This window comes from Suillus subaureus (assembly GCF_016647635.1).
Source record: "Suillus subaureus strain MN1 chromosome Unknown BJ212scaffold_27, whole genome shotgun sequence".
Taxonomy (NCBI): Eukaryota; Fungi; Basidiomycota; class Agaricomycetes; order Boletales; family Suillaceae; genus Suillus; species Suillus subaureus.
Genome location: NW_024538583.1, coordinates 157,786 through 171,688, shown reverse-complemented (window position 1 = coordinate 171,688; position 13,903 = coordinate 157,786). Strand labels below are relative to the sequence as shown.

Here is a 13,903-nt window from a genome sequence, read left to right as displayed (position 1 = left end):
ATTGCGAAGGAAGATTCAAATGGTCGTTGTTGATTAGGCATTCCGTGGCAGGCCAGGTGAAGCTACTGGTTATGGTTCAGTGCATCAAATGCACCTCGATTGTTGCGTCGCTGTCCTCGAGCGACGTGAAGGACGACACGACGGCAAGAGACGCTAGGTGACAACGGCTAGCTCGGGAGCGACACATTCGAGTGGCTTCCCTCTGTCTAGATTTCCTTGACCAATCCAACAAAATGTTGCGGGGACGCATCTCGAGAAACCTGCTGTCTCGCACGAACAAGTGTCGCCAAAGTGGGGGTGCACGAGGAGATGTCGAAAGTTCGTTGTCGTCGTCGATATTACAATTGTAGTAGAGGCTAGGAGCTGCGGCTCAGGCCATCGGCTTTGGTTTTTGAGAATTCCAGGCTAGACTCGTGACCAGTCCGAGATGTCTATGAAGTAAACCGTCGATAGACGGTCTGATAAATGTGGGTTTGGGTTTTTCATAGATGGACTCGGGCCAAAGCTCTGGTGACGTCAATCCCGGCCGCGCTTGAGCTGGCCATGCACATTGCACATCATGGCTGATAGCAATTTTTTCGTAAGTCCCATAGAGGAGAAGTCTACGTGCTGGCATCTCATGGCAGAGTCTCGTCGACGATTTCAGCCGCAACGATGCGTTCCATACATGCGCGCAATCAGATTTTTTTTTGGATGGTCATATAATCATCTTAGATACTACCAGGCAATAATATTTAGCATCGAAGTCTCACTCTCGCATTCGTCATCCAACAGTACCGCTATATCGTTATCTATCGTTTCAGACATCGCGTTTCATATCATATCATCTTTGTTTTCGTTTATCTAACTCTACAGCGCACCTAAATCCTACAAAGCGGCCTCCACACCCCTACGCACTCGCGAGACCCTACTAGGTTCTTACACACAGATTAGAACACAACATGATATATGGTGGCGGTCTATGAATAACAGTCAAGTTATGCTGTATCCTGGGTGAGGTGTTCAGACACAATTGTATTAACTCTTGGATCGATGTCTCCAAGGACTTTAAGCGTCTCATGCTGTTCAGTTGATATCAACCTGCACCATCGTAGTCAAAAATGAGCAGTACGTACCCACAAACGCTTCGAAACCTCCCTCCCTTCCGCGCTGAGAGCATAATCGCTCTCTTCGGTGACTTCGCAGCTCGACAGGTAGTAGCCATGCCGATCCCTCTCACCTGGCTCGATTGCCGCATGGACAAGTGTCCGACTGCCCATCTCAGTCGTGCGTGCCACTAACCCTTTGTAAATGCTCTTGGCAAAATTGAGTATAGGATTCGATTCGTCTTCTCGCGTAAGACGAGAGTGACAAAAGCCGGGATTGACCGCCGAAACAGCGACCAAGGTTGGTGTGGGAAGTCGAGAAGACAACTCGCGGATGAACATCACTTCGAGGACTGCGCATGATGGTGTGGTGAGCATAATAATGCGTGTACTCCATTACTCACGCTTGGATAGGTGATAGCGTTTCTTCATTACGCTGCTGCATGTTATTATTACTGCAGAAAAAGACGGAACGAAACTTGCCTGGAAGTACAATACGCCTCATCGTTGATTGTTTCGATGATACTAGGCCATTTGTCTACCCCTTGTAGTTTGTCAGCAATATAATGAGCCATGCTAGACACAATAACCAGTCTCGAGGCATGTTCAGGAGTCCCCGTCTTGATGAGGTGAGGCAACATCAATATGCTCAACAGAGCGGTCGACAGGTAATTCACTTGAAATCTATAGAAATTCTCGGGGCATGACAACGGCGATAATAGCAAAGCGCTCACGTAGTTTCGTAGCCATCCAGGTGTTTTCGCGTACTTGGTCGTCGACAGGCCAGCTATTGGCGATAAGAACATTGGCTGTGCAGCCCTTTTCTTCAAAATTGTCCACGAAAGAGCGCACCGAATCGAATGAGCTTAGCTCAAGAGGCCAGGATTCGATACCAGTCATGCCAGACCGAGCCTCCACGTCTATACAAGTCATAAATTCCCCTGGTAACCTCCAGAGGGTTCATGCATACCTGCTTTTGTTAGTTCGCACTTGACTTCGTCTCTGCTGGTGATCAACAGGCTCTTAGGTTTCAGCTGGGCTAAATGCACAGCAGCTTCATTTCCAAGCCCGACATTAGTACCGACCACGATCAGCGACTGGTCGCTGACGTCCGCAGTGGAGATCGGGAGCTCTGTCCATTGCTCACGAAGGGACCTGAAAACGTCGAGCTTGCCCATTATGCACTGGCTGGGCAACTTCAGGCTGGGGGTGAGTGTCAGTTTGAAGTCTATTCAGGGGTCACCAGTCACCAATCAGATCTGACTCGGGTCAGACAGGATCAGACACGCCGTGACCGTCGGGCACGGTGTACACTGCATAGAACAAGATTACATACCGGACCAAGTAGTAAGAGCCGGAAGGGGCCTGGGTCAGAATCCGAACACAATGGAGTCGGTTAACGCCGGTCGGGTTCCTCGTAACCGACTGCCTCAACAGTTATGAACAAATGAACGCAGGGGAGGCACACCAGTACATGGAAGTGTCGAGGCGGATCACTCAGAACGAAGTTCGGCGTGGAACGCGAAAGTGTGGAGGAGAAAGGTTGGGGAAAAGGAAATGCAGAACTCTTGATACATGAACGAGCATCTGCAAAAACGTGGAGGTAAAGAATAGTACTAGTGATGGAGTAGGACAGGGTATCATTAAGGTATCAACAGAAAAGACGATTCATGACATGGTCGTGAAAGAAAACTGTGTGGTAAGCCGCAGGGCGTCTACATACATGTACAACGACTGGAGGAAAAGCAAAGAGGAGAGGAAACCATTCTAGACTACAACCCTTGTCACTCAATGAGGACATTTCCAATCCAGGAGACTTGATCAAAGGTAAGTCAAAGGTACCCGCTTGCTCGACAAGCACGTCGCCCTAGTAGACGCAACCAGCGTCCCAATGTCATGGGCTCTTCAGGAGACTGTCCGAAGTTGGGCTGCAGAACAGATATTAATAAATGACTGAAAAAACAATGTCGTAAATTCGCAAACTGACATAGCTGAGTAATGCATCAGGAACGCCTGCAGGACTGTGGTGGGGACGATAGTGATCGTCTGTGAACATGGAGGACCCATGCTCTGAGGCGTCGTTACTGGAACAATTAGAATGACCAGAATTGAAGGAATTCAAGCGTGGTAGCCATGACGGTTCTGTGATGCCGCTATAGTACCTGACAGACCTGTCGGGTGGCTATTGCACATAAGTCATCGACGCGTATCAAGTGTGGCTATGGTGCTCACGAGTTGTGTCGCAGCAGTCAGAGCCAGAATATCAGGATCTTCGCAGTCGGCCCAACTGAACTGCTGTCTCTGTAAATGTGGCATTTTTTGTATGGGCAAGGGTTAGCAGGGGCTGAGTTATAGGACTGAGGTGTACAAGAAGCAGAGCAGGGTGCAAATCGCGGACTGAAGGTCAATTATCCTGAGAGCCTCGAGCTCTCCTCGCGGCAGACCACGAGATAGCGGACAGCCGACATCCAGAAGCTGTGCCGATCGTCAAAGATTCATAGAAGATTATCCATGCTGCCGCTTCGGCTCCTGAACGCTTATCGGGGAATGTGGATATGTTCTGCTTTGGAAGAACACAGCATTAAGCAATACAAAGCTTCACAACCTGAGATCGATATAAAGGAACGTGGTACATAGCCCCCTTAATCAATACTAGGTCATCAACGTGCTCGCAGGTGCTCGTCAACGATACGCTGAACCCTGGAATCGACTTTGCTCAAGACCTCGATCGTCTCCAACTAAAAATTTATGACGATGAGTGAGATCCACAACGGTCAAATCAAATAGAGTAATACCTACCCACAGGCGTCTAGAAATCTCTCTTCCTTCCGTACTGATCACATAATCACTCTCCTCCTTGGGCTCACAGCAAGACAGGTAACGGCCATGTCGTGAGATCTCACCCGGTTCAACGGCAGGGTGGACAAGCGTTCGGCTCCCCATTTCCGTTGTGCGAGCGAGCAAAGTCTTCATGGTTGCGACACCCAATCTCATGAAGGGATTTGTTTCGGTAGAACGGGTTAAACGGGAATGACAAAACCCAGGATTGACAGCTGAAACTGCCACAGGTGTTGACGCAGGTAGTCGGGAGCTGAGTTCGCGCACAAACATCACTTCTAGCACTTGAATTGAACAAAGGATCAGTTACAATAGCAAATGAGACGTGTAACTCGACTCTCACGTTTTGAGAGGTTGTACCTATCGCTCATTATCCTATCTCATTGTCAGTTAAGGAAAGAGATATGATTTATAGGTCCCTACGAGGAGGTGCAGTAGTCTGGGTCATCGAGCTTGTCCAGAATGCTCGGCCATCGGTCAGCTCCTGAAAGTTTGTTCGCAAGGTAATGGAGCTCGCTTGAAACAATGACAAGTCTCGACGCGGACTGAGGTGCCGAGGTCTCAATGAGATGAGGCAGCATGAGGATGCTCAATAACGCTGTTGATAAGTAGTTCACTTGAAGCCTGTGCAAGACATGTTTAGGGAGCTACAGAATAGACTGGAAAAGATCACTGTACGTCGTCTCCCAGTCATCCACAGTCTTTGAATATCGCGTAGTTTGCATCCCAGCATTAGCAACTAAGGCGTTTATCTGAAAGCCCTCCTCTTCAAACTGGTTCACGAATTGGACTACCGACTTGAATGAGCCGAGCTCTAAGGGTCGTGCATCGATCGCACTGATGCTTGCTCGCTGTTGGACATCTTTGCCTGTGTCATGGCAGTGACGTAGACCATCTTTGCAAATACCACACGCACCTATTATTGTTTGCTGGCACTTTGTGACATCCCTGGCAGTGACGAGTAAGTGTTTGGGCCGAAGTTGGGCCAAGTGCACAGACGCCTCAAAGCCCAGGCCCACATTCGCCCCGACTACGAGGATTGACTTGTCACTGATATCCGCAGAGGCTACTGGAAGCTCCTGACGCTGTTCGCAAAGGAATTCTGATACAATGAATTTGCCCATGATGAGAGCGTGGACCTTGAAGTGGGAATGTAAGATTTCTAACGGGCCCCGCCTTTTATGTGTGGGGTACTAGTAGAGGGCATTCGACTTGATGCTCAGGCTCTTGCCGTAGAAACACATCATGGACGGCAAAACGTATCAGAATGATGAGCTTCAGTTGCCGTGCTATAATCGTGCCATAGAAACACATCAGCTACGGCAAAGCCTGGCTGATTCAGTATGTCAGAAAATTGATGAGCTCCTGTGGCGGCACTGTGGCCGCGCTGCACCGTCATGACCATGATCGCGGCTACATTCATGTTGAACGCACACCCTCATTGCCGTCGAGTTATGCCAGCATAGAACCAAACAGTAATAAACTTTGCGATAAGATAAGATTAGATAATTTGATCTGGAAATTTTGCAAGAGTGATTGATCAGATCTAGTACTTCGACAACGCTTGTCCAAGTTCAGTTGAGAAATTTAGCTGACTGCGGTGAGATGAAAAGCCAGTACAGTGAACTTTATGCAGCGCTGACATCATGCAGGCATGCTCGTTCTCCCAGGCTCGTCTGCACTCTCCTCGTCGAAGCGCCAGACACTTCTCCAGCACATCAAAACTATCAAATCAGATGTAATCTCTGTTGATGCAGTCTACATTCACCTCGTCAAGTCCCCGAGCCAATCGCTGCAGGATGAACTAGACAATAAAGCATCGCCACAAAGACAAGCTATTGATCTATTGCTGAACTATGGCGATGACATTAGACTTCCATCAACATCTGAAGCGCTTCACTCCGGACACAATGTCTTCTACGTTCTACCAAGAGCCGGCTCTATATCACCGTGGTCCAGCAAAGCGACTGACATCGCTGGCATATGCAACTTATCACAGCATATAGATCGTCTCGAACGCGGGGCCGCATTCATCTTTCAGCTGGCAAACAATGAAGATCTTAGGAAGGAAGAGTTGACTGTGCTGTCCCATTTGCTTCACGATCGTATGACGCAGAGTGTTCATATGTCTCTACCTCACGAGAGTGTGGTCTTTCAACATCACTCCCCAAGCCCCCTGCGGATTGTGGAGTTGAGAGGTGAAGAAGAGGAAGTTGATGCTGGTGCTGCACGCGAGAAGCTCTCGACCGCGAATAAAGCACTGGGACTCGCGCTCGCAGCAGACGAAATTGATTACTTGGTGGAAGCATTTGTATCTGGATCGTCACCGATCAACCGTAATCCCACCGACGCAGAGCTGTTCATGTTTGCTCAAGTGAACTCGGAGCATTGCAGGCACAAGATATTTAACGCATCGTGGACGATAGACGAGACGCTTCTCGACTGGTCACTTTTCCAGATGATCAGGAATACAGAAAAAATCAGTCCGCTGGGAACAGTCTCCGCATATTCTGATAACGCAGCTGTCCTTGAAGGCGCACAAGCTCCTCGATTCGGCGTACATAGTTCTTCTACCGAGCATATTTATCAAGCTTCCGTCGAGAACATGCCAATTCTTATCAAAGTCGAGACACACAACCACCCCACTGCGGTCTCTCCTTATCCGGGGGCAGCTACAGGCTCAGGAGGGGAGATTCGAGATGAGGGAGCAGTAGGCCGAGGATCGAAACCCAAGGCCGGACTAGCTGGCTTTACTGTCTCCAACCTTCTCATACCGGGCTATGAGCAACCTTGGGAGACGGATTTTGGCCGTCCCTCACACATCGCGTCAGCCCTCGACATCATGATTGAAGGCCCTTTAGGCGCGAGTGCCTTCAACAATGAGTTCGGTCGTCCAGCACTTTCAGGCTACTTCCGTACATTCTCTGAATCTGTCCCTGCCTCAGAGGATGGATCAAAACAGGAGGTTAGAGGCTATCACAAACCAATCATGATCGCCGGTGGATACGGGAATGTCCGTCCACAGTTCGCGATGAAAACACAGATTTCCCCAGGGGCGAAGATTATCGTCCTGGGCGGCCCAGGTATGCTCATCGGTTTGGGTGGTGGCGCAGCATCTAGTCAAGTGTCTGGTGCTAGCTCCGCAGAATTAGATTTTGCATCTGTCCAGAGAGAGAATGCAGAGATGCAGAGGAGATGCCAGCAAGTCATCGATGCTTGCGTTGGCTTGGGTGAGGGTAATCCTATCCAGAGCATCCATGATGTGGGCGCCGGTGGACTGTCCAACGCACTTCCAGAGCTAGTCCACGACTCAAGACTCGGTGCGAAGTTTGAGATCAGGGACGTACTTGTCGCGGACAGCTCTATGTCTCCCATGGAGATATGGTGCAATGAAAGTCAGGAACGCTATGTCCTCGCTGTGTCGGCAGAGAAGGCCAGCGAGTTCGAGAGAATAGCCCAAAGGGAACGGTGTCCATTCTCCATTGTTGGCGTCGCGACAGAGGAAGAAGAACTCATCGTCACCGACCGCCTCCTTTTGCAAGATGTCATTCACCTTAAGATGTCGACGCTTTTCGGGAAGCCCCCTCGCATGTTGCGCAAGGATACCACGCGAAGGATTGGTTTCACTAATTTTGATACTTCCCTTTCCACATATCTTCCGAACTCTTCCACCTTGTCCGACCGCTTATCTCTCGCAGTGGACCGCGTTCTTCGTCTTCCGTCAGTAGGGTCGAAGTCTTTCCTCATCACTATTGGAGACAGAACCATCACGGGCTTAGTGACTCGCGATCAAATGGTCGGACCGTGGCAGGTCCCAGTCGCTGACGTTGCCGTTACTCGGTCATCATATGGCTTTGATGTCCTGAGTGGTGAAGCCATGGCAATGGGTGAACGAACCCCTGTAGCTCTGCTAAATCCATCTGCATCCGCTCGGATGGCTATCGCTGAGGCGCTCACCAACTTGGCTGCAGCTTCCGTCTCCAGCCTTTCCCGCGTCAAGCTCAGTGCAAACTGGATGTGCGCCGCTTCCAAGGAAGGCGAAGGTGCAGGATTGTATGCCGCCGTGGCCGCTGTCGGTATGGAACTTTGTCCTGCGCTGGGCGTCGGCATCCCTGTCGGCAAGGATTCGATGTCGATGTCGATGAAGTGGAAGCAAGGAGAGGAGCAGCGTGAAGTTAGTGCACCGTTGTCTCTCATTGTCACGGCGTTCGCGCCGGTAAACAATGTCGATCGAACATGGACGCCTCAGCTGCGTACAGATCTGAAAGAAACAACCGTGCTCGTCTTCTTCGATCTTGCCCATGGCAAGACACGTATGGGTGGATCGGCGCTTGCGCAGGTTTTCAAGGAGATTGGGTCAGAGGCGCCAGACGTCGAGAACCCTCTTACAATACGAACGTTCTTCGATGGGTGCCAGAAGATCAAGGAGAGTCAACCTGACTTAGTCCTCGCATATCACGATCGCTCGGATGGAGGGCTCTTCACAACTTTGGTGGAGATGTGCTTCGCCGGTCGGGTAGGGGCTGTGATTTCCCTTGACACTCTCCATGGTGCTTCTGACCCTGTGACGGCCCTGTTTAACGAGGAGTTGGGAGCTGTCGTTCAAGTGCGTGAGTCTCACCTGGGTAAGCTCATGAGCGAGTTTGTCGATGTCGGCTTCCCTTCCACATCCATCCACGTCATTGGGCGCATCAACACCGATCTTTCTGACCAATTATTCGCCATCAATCATGAATCCAAGGTGCTATTTTCGAGCACACGTCAGGAGCTTCAACGAGCCTGGGCAGACACTTCATACCGTATGCAATCTCTGCGCGACAACCCTATCGGAGCACGGCAGGAATTTGACCTCATCAAGGATCACACTCACAGGGGCTTATTTTATGACCTTACATTTGAGTACACACCATCCCCCTTACGAAGTCTCTCATCGCGGCCGAAGGTTGCCATCTTGCGTGAGCAAGGTGTCAACGGACATGTGGAAATGGCTTGGGCATTTACAGCGGCAGGTTTTGATGCCGTGGACGTTCACATGTCTGACATTCTCTCTGGAGAACTATCACTTTCGCGCTTCCGCGGGCTAGCAGCTTGTGGTGGCTTTTCCTACGGAGACGTGCTTGGCGCTGGAAAAGGCTGGGCTCACTCAGTACTTTTGAACGACATAGCGAGGAAGGAGTTTACTCACTTCTTCGCAGATAAAAATACGTTCACTCTCGGCGTATGCAATGGTTGCCAATGGCTCAGTCATTTGAGAGAGATCATTCCTGGCGCAGACCATTGGCCCGACTTCAAGCAGAACGCCTCTGGACGCTTCGAGGGCCGTGTGTCCATGGTCGAAGTCACTTCTAACGAGGTGACGAAGGCCTCCGTCTTCTTGCGAGACATGGTTGGGTCAAAGCTTCCTGTTGCTGTTGCTCACGGAGAAGGAAGGGTATCATTTTCGAATGATGCCCAGAGAGAAGCCCTGCAGAAAGCTGGCCTCGTCGCACTGCAATACGTCGATTCTGCGGGTAAACCCACGGAAGTTTATCCATTGAACCCGAATGGCAGTCCCGACGGAATTACTGGAGTGCAGACCATTGATGGCAGAATAATGGGTCTCATGCCCCATCCAGAACGCGTCGTAGCACTGGAGAGTTGCAGCTGGTATCCACCCGCGTTTTGGGACTCCTGGGATGGCTCAAGTCCGTGGTTCAGGCTTTTCCAGAGTGCTCGTGCCTGGGTGAATTAGAGGGTGAGCGTGATCTCATGATGTGGTTAATGTCAGATGTTTATACTTTGTCATACAGAGAGCACAGAAGTGCACATACTAAAGTGAAATTGAATTACCGAGATAATAGATTGTATCATGATAAAATATGGCTGTAGCTGGTCCGAAATATCATATCAAGCAGTGACGAGTGACTCAGATGTGACAAGTTGTGACAGCTGCGTGGGTGACAATGTGGTGTTCACGCTGAGACTTGCACCAACGTTAACAACGACATGACAACTGTGTCGCCATTCGCTCGCAGCAGCGCGTTCGACGAGCCCCGCATCAGCGGGCGCGAGCAGACCGTAAGCCCATCTTGCCTTCATCATCCCATTTCTGCTGCATAAACACAAGCAAGCGCTTCCCAGATTGAAGAAATGTACAGCGTCCCTGAGAGCTTCTTAGAAATTGAAGTTCGCAATCCTCAAACACATGGTGAGCAATATAAAACTTGCGCGGTGGGATCCTACCTCCTTACCATTGAATAATAGGTTTTGGTAGAAAGATGTATACCGACTACGAGATCGTGTGCAAGGTGATATATACTGTTACTTCGGCTTTCTAATCAGCCGAGTGCTCATCTTCCGCTATCTTCACGTTCTATAGACAAACATTCCTGCATTTAAGCTGCGCCATTCCCTCGTCCGGCGCCGTTATTCTGACTTCGAGGCGTTCCGCGATATCCTGGAGCGCGAATCCACCCGCGTCAACATCCCTCCACTCCCTGGCAAAGTCTTCACCAACAGATTCTCTGACGAAGTCATTGAGAGTCGGAGGGAGGGACTGGAACGGTTCTTAAGCATTGTTGCTGGTCACCCACTCCTGCAGGTAAGCGACTAGATGAGAAATATCGTGCAAATGTCCTGACGGCCTTTTCAGACCGGTAGTAAGGTTCTCTGCGCATTTATGCAGGATCCTGCCTGGGAGAAGTCTCAATGGGTGTAAACCACCTAGGTCATACTTGTAATAATCACTTCGGAAGACAACCTTGACATACGTTATGTACCCTTCTGCTACACTCTCTTGTATATTTTACGTTGTTTGTTTTATGCCGTGCCTCACTATAGATTCATTTTTATCTGTCGATCACTCAGCGTAGATTGGAAGGACTACATCTGATGATGCTCGTGAACAACAATATCTAATACAGATCTACCACAAGTGTTCAGCGCGCAAATCAGAACTTCAGAAGTCGAATCACTTACCGCAGATCCATGGAGAAACCCGTTTCAATATCCGTGAGACTAAGAATCTCAACCGAATGCACACCAGGAGTCATTGCAAGGAAGTCCATTCTGACTGACTGGCAGGTAGAAGGACGCAACGGCCTGTAATTTCAAGAAACATCATTAAACAACAGCACAACAAATCACCCAGAAATGCTATGTACATACCCAACACGCACGCGGTTTTGCAACGGAAGAATCCCAGGAGGCGTCATCACACTCCTTAACTCCTCGATAGTCGTCTTGCCACCCAGCGAAGCTCTCTCCTGCTCGATCTTCCGTCTACGTCTACAATCTGGATCTGGGCAACTGATTTCGAACCTTCTGGTCCATGAGCTCTGATTGAACACGAAGACATCAAGCGTGAACTGATCGCATGGATATAATTTCCTAGATGCGGCGGAACCTGAAGGAGGTGGGAGCAAGCCAACGGAGACGATGACAGGCTCTCCACTAGTAACTGGGGCATCTCGAGTGGGATCGAATGTACCACCGGCGATGGTTGGTCCAGGAGTTTGCGGCATAACTGCCGTCATTCCGAGACCACGCTCCCTGCGGATTTCGACACTTGGCCCAGAGGCTCCTTGATGGTTACTCAGTGGCGTTTGGAAGTGAGACGTTGCTGGAGCAGTAGCTGGAGGGAATGCAGGGTACGCAGGAGTTGGCGGCGTCACGAACGTTTGAGACTCTGATGGGCCATGTGGACCACCGTTGGGTATACTCACGCCTAATAGGGGCGTGGTTGGTGGAACGCCAAATGTAGTGGACGGAGACTTTAAGAAACTTTGCACAGTAACAGAGGGAGGAGTGTATTGTTTGTTAGATAGGATGGGTGAGGCGGAAGATTGGTCGCGATATGGCATCGGGCGGAAGTTAGCATTCGGGTTGATTGCACGTATAGCTGTGATATTGTTGGGAAGGGTATGTTGTTTATTCCCAGTAACAGATTGCACTTTCGGGATCGCGGATGCCAGAGCCGCTTGCCCTGGGAAGGGAGACGCAGGCTCTGGTAACACACTACGAGCACCACCAGAGGGGTCTGAGAAGTCAAGAGGTTCTTCCGGTGGTTTCGAAGAAAGATCCAGGATACAGTTCCACCGAGAGGAAAATGTATGTGTTGGATATGACAGGGTAGGACAATCGCTGTCCTCAGAGTCATGCTCGCTACCTGCCTTCGACAAATAAGGTTTGCCATAGATATTGATCGCGACCGCCCGCTGCAGATCTGAGTTTGCAAAGACGGCACCAGACCGCCGACCGACCAGGGAGAAATCCGAGTCTGCAGAAGGCTTGAGGAATGAAACAGCGTATAACAAATTGTACTGTTCCATGGACCCGATCAGAAGTGGGAAGGTGTGCGTCTCCACTTCAGCCTCAAAAGCACCCTCTCCCCAACCAATCAGTTTGGCGGATGCACCTTCGCCACCGATTTTTACATCTACCCTTTCCACTGAGAAACCAACACCTAAGCCTGATTCTCCAGAGTTCTCGACTTCAACACAGAGAACGACGGTACGTTCGTTATTCCCTGCTTCTCGTTCCTGCGCATCGCTATCATTGTCGTTTAGGCTACCTGTATTCATCTCCGGAAGGAGGATATGGGGAATAAAAACGGTTCGCATCCGCACCCGAAAGCCAGAGACTGTCTGGAGAATTTTGCGGAATGATTTCCGTAAAGTGGCATTGGGTGGACGCTTGGGACTTGACGCAAGTGGCTGGGTAGATGAAGGTTGCACAGGTAGGAGAGAGAATAACTCTCGACGCGTGACATTTCCCAGGCGAGTGGATGGAAGCCAAAGTGGTTCCGAGCCGGGCGTAACGTTGGATCCTAGAAGACGCGTAAGTGATCCCGCAATATTGGTATGGCATGAAAGACTACCAGTTGAAAGACCTTCTAGTAGATTGACTTCTTCAAGCCCGGTCTGATCATTCTCCCCGGCATCGTCTATCTCTTGGTTCTGTTGCTTCGAGAATGAGCTTATACCAGAGGCAGAAAGCTTGGCAAGAATGCCACTTTCCGACAGAAATATGACAAATGGATGGTTTGCTTGTGACAGTGAAACCGCCTTCTCTCGTAATGTAGTTGACACGGTCAAGGACAGCAGAGGATCTGAGAACGAGAGGCGAAGAAACGCTAGAAGGGTGTTTAGAAGAAGTAGCAGAGACATTACTTGCGCACACTTACACACGGTCAAGGAGAGTTCATATACAGCCAACCAAGCCCTCTTTGCTTCTGAATACGAAAGAGAGAACTTCTCTTTAGACAAGCACGCGGGCCTGTGACCCCATATACTGGCAAGAAGAAGAGTTCCTTCGGATTGTGCGTACTTGCGGTCCTTCTCCGTAGAAGACGGTGTAGGGTTTGGTGTATGGGGAGGGAATAAGGAGGGATGGAGTGATGTAGGCCGAGGTTTAGCTATAGATGAAGTGCGTGGTGGAGTAAGGACTCGGGCAGTCTGGGGAGTCTCAGGGAGAGTTGTGGGCGTTTGCGAGATATAAGTAGCTTCAAGTGAAACCTGCACATGGGCAAGGAAATCAAGAACGAATGTAGGTGGATCCTTTGGATCAACGTCCGCAGATGGACTGGGTATTTGTGCAATCAAGAAAAGGTGTAGTTGTTCATCTGGATCAATCTGATGAGCATCAAGACTGATATGTTCGATGAAATTTTGTACCTTACCGAAGAACGCTTGTCTTCTTTCAATACCAGACGATTTGAGCGTGACTAACCAGTCATCGGCAACTCCTGGTTCGGGAAATTTTATGGAGGTATCTGGGGCTATCACTTCCAGAGTACATGACCCAAAGAGATCCTCGAAACTGGGCACGGACATGACAACGTCGTGTCCAGCGGTCTAGGTGGACCTTTGCTGATATGAGAGATCGATGTTTGGGCCTAGGTTAAAAGTTAAAAGTGAACACATACTAGTGTGCTTTATGAAAACCGGCGAAGCAATACTTAAATGAGTACCAGTATGAGTGCTTTGTTTGTGTATGTAGTA

General features: G+C 49.8%; 5 protein-coding genes across 5 annotated transcripts; 2 read left to right on the top strand and 3 right to left on the bottom strand.

Moving 5' to 3' along the window:
- Nucleotides 1–929: 929 nt before the first annotated feature.
- On the bottom strand, nt 930–2,078 carry BJ212DRAFT_1371395 (uncharacterized protein). Its single transcript, XM_041336286.1, has 4 exons — nt 1,854–2,078; nt 1,555–1,780; nt 1,116–1,438; nt 930–1,061 (listed from the first exon to the last, which is right to left on the bottom strand). The coding sequence occupies exons 1-4, from the start codon at nt 2,016–2,018 to the stop codon at nt 978–980; spliced, it is 798 nt and encodes a 265-aa protein (XP_041190384.1). The 5' UTR covers nt 2,019–2,078; the 3' UTR covers nt 930–977.
- A 1,667-nt stretch (nt 2,079–3,745) lies between these two features.
- BJ212DRAFT_1483289 (NAD(P)-binding protein) lies at nt 3,746–5,047 on the bottom strand (the record flags this gene model as incomplete). The annotated part of the gene is made up of 6 exons (XM_041340595.1): nt 3,746–3,823; nt 3,885–4,207; nt 4,267–4,298; nt 4,347–4,547; nt 4,602–4,791; nt 4,840–5,047. 6 exons carry the CDS (start codon nt 5,045–5,047, stop codon nt 3,746–3,748), a joined length of 1,032 nt encoding a protein of 343 aa, XP_041190383.1.
- Nucleotides 5,048–5,461: 414 nt separating this feature from the next.
- On the top strand, nt 5,462–9,827 carry BJ212DRAFT_1569706 (phosphoribosylformylglycinamidin). Its single transcript, XM_041342030.1, has 3 exons — nt 5,462–5,523; nt 5,576–9,657; nt 9,713–9,827. The coding sequence occupies exon 2, from the start codon at nt 5,578–5,580 to the stop codon at nt 9,652–9,654; it is 4,077 nt and encodes a 1,358-aa protein (XP_041190382.1). The 5' UTR covers nt 5,462–5,523; nt 5,576–5,577; the 3' UTR covers nt 9,655–9,657; nt 9,713–9,827.
- On the top strand, nt 9,795–10,903 carry BJ212DRAFT_1371373 (Phox homologous domain-containing protein). Its single transcript, XM_041336285.1, has 5 exons — nt 9,795–9,980; nt 10,044–10,110; nt 10,167–10,210; nt 10,282–10,503; nt 10,555–10,903. Exons 1-5 carry the CDS (start codon nt 9,909–9,911, stop codon nt 10,618–10,620), a joined length of 471 nt encoding a protein of 156 aa, XP_041190381.1. The 5' UTR covers nt 9,795–9,908; the 3' UTR covers nt 10,621–10,903.
- Nucleotides 10,785–13,735, bottom strand: BJ212DRAFT_1301632 (TRAPP trafficking subunit Trs65-domain-containing protein; the record flags this gene model as incomplete). The annotated part of the gene is made up of 5 exons (XM_041333153.1): nt 10,785–10,827; nt 10,881–11,003; nt 11,070–13,035; nt 13,087–13,534; nt 13,577–13,735. The coding sequence occupies 5 exons, from the start codon at nt 13,733–13,735 to the stop codon at nt 10,785–10,787; spliced, it is 2,739 nt and encodes a 912-aa protein (XP_041190380.1).
- Between the last annotated feature and the right edge of the window lie 168 nt (nt 13,736–13,903).

Bases quoted from the DNA above. Each gene is read 5' to 3' on its own strand.
- BJ212DRAFT_1569706 (XM_041342030.1), top strand. From the start codon at position 5,578: ATGCTCGTTCTCCCAGGCTCGTCTGCACTCTCCTCGTCGAAGCGCCAG.
- BJ212DRAFT_1371395 (XM_041336286.1), bottom strand. From the start codon at position 2,018: ATGACTTGTATAGACGTGGAGGCTCGGTCTGGCATGACTGGTATCGAA. The intron at 1,781-1,853 runs GTACGCGAAAAC...TCATGCCCCGAG, and splicing joins GCTGGCCTGTCGACGACCAA to AATTTCTATAGATTTCAAGT. The intron at 1,439-1,554 runs GTCTTTTTCTGC...CATCATGCGCAG, and splicing joins TTCCAGGCAAGTTTCGTTCC to TCCTCGAAGTGATGTTCATC.
- BJ212DRAFT_1371373 (XM_041336285.1), top strand. From the start codon at position 9,909: ATGACAACTGTGTCGCCATTCGCTCGCAGCAGCGCGTTCGACGAGCCC. The intron at 9,981-10,043 runs GTAAGCCCATCT...AGCGCTTCCCAG, and splicing joins TCAGCGGGCGCGAGCAGACC to ATTGAAGAAATGTACAGCGT. The intron at 10,504-10,554 runs GTAAGCGACTAG...CGGCCTTTTCAG, and splicing joins CTGGTCACCCACTCCTGCAG to ACCGGTAGTAAGGTTCTCTG.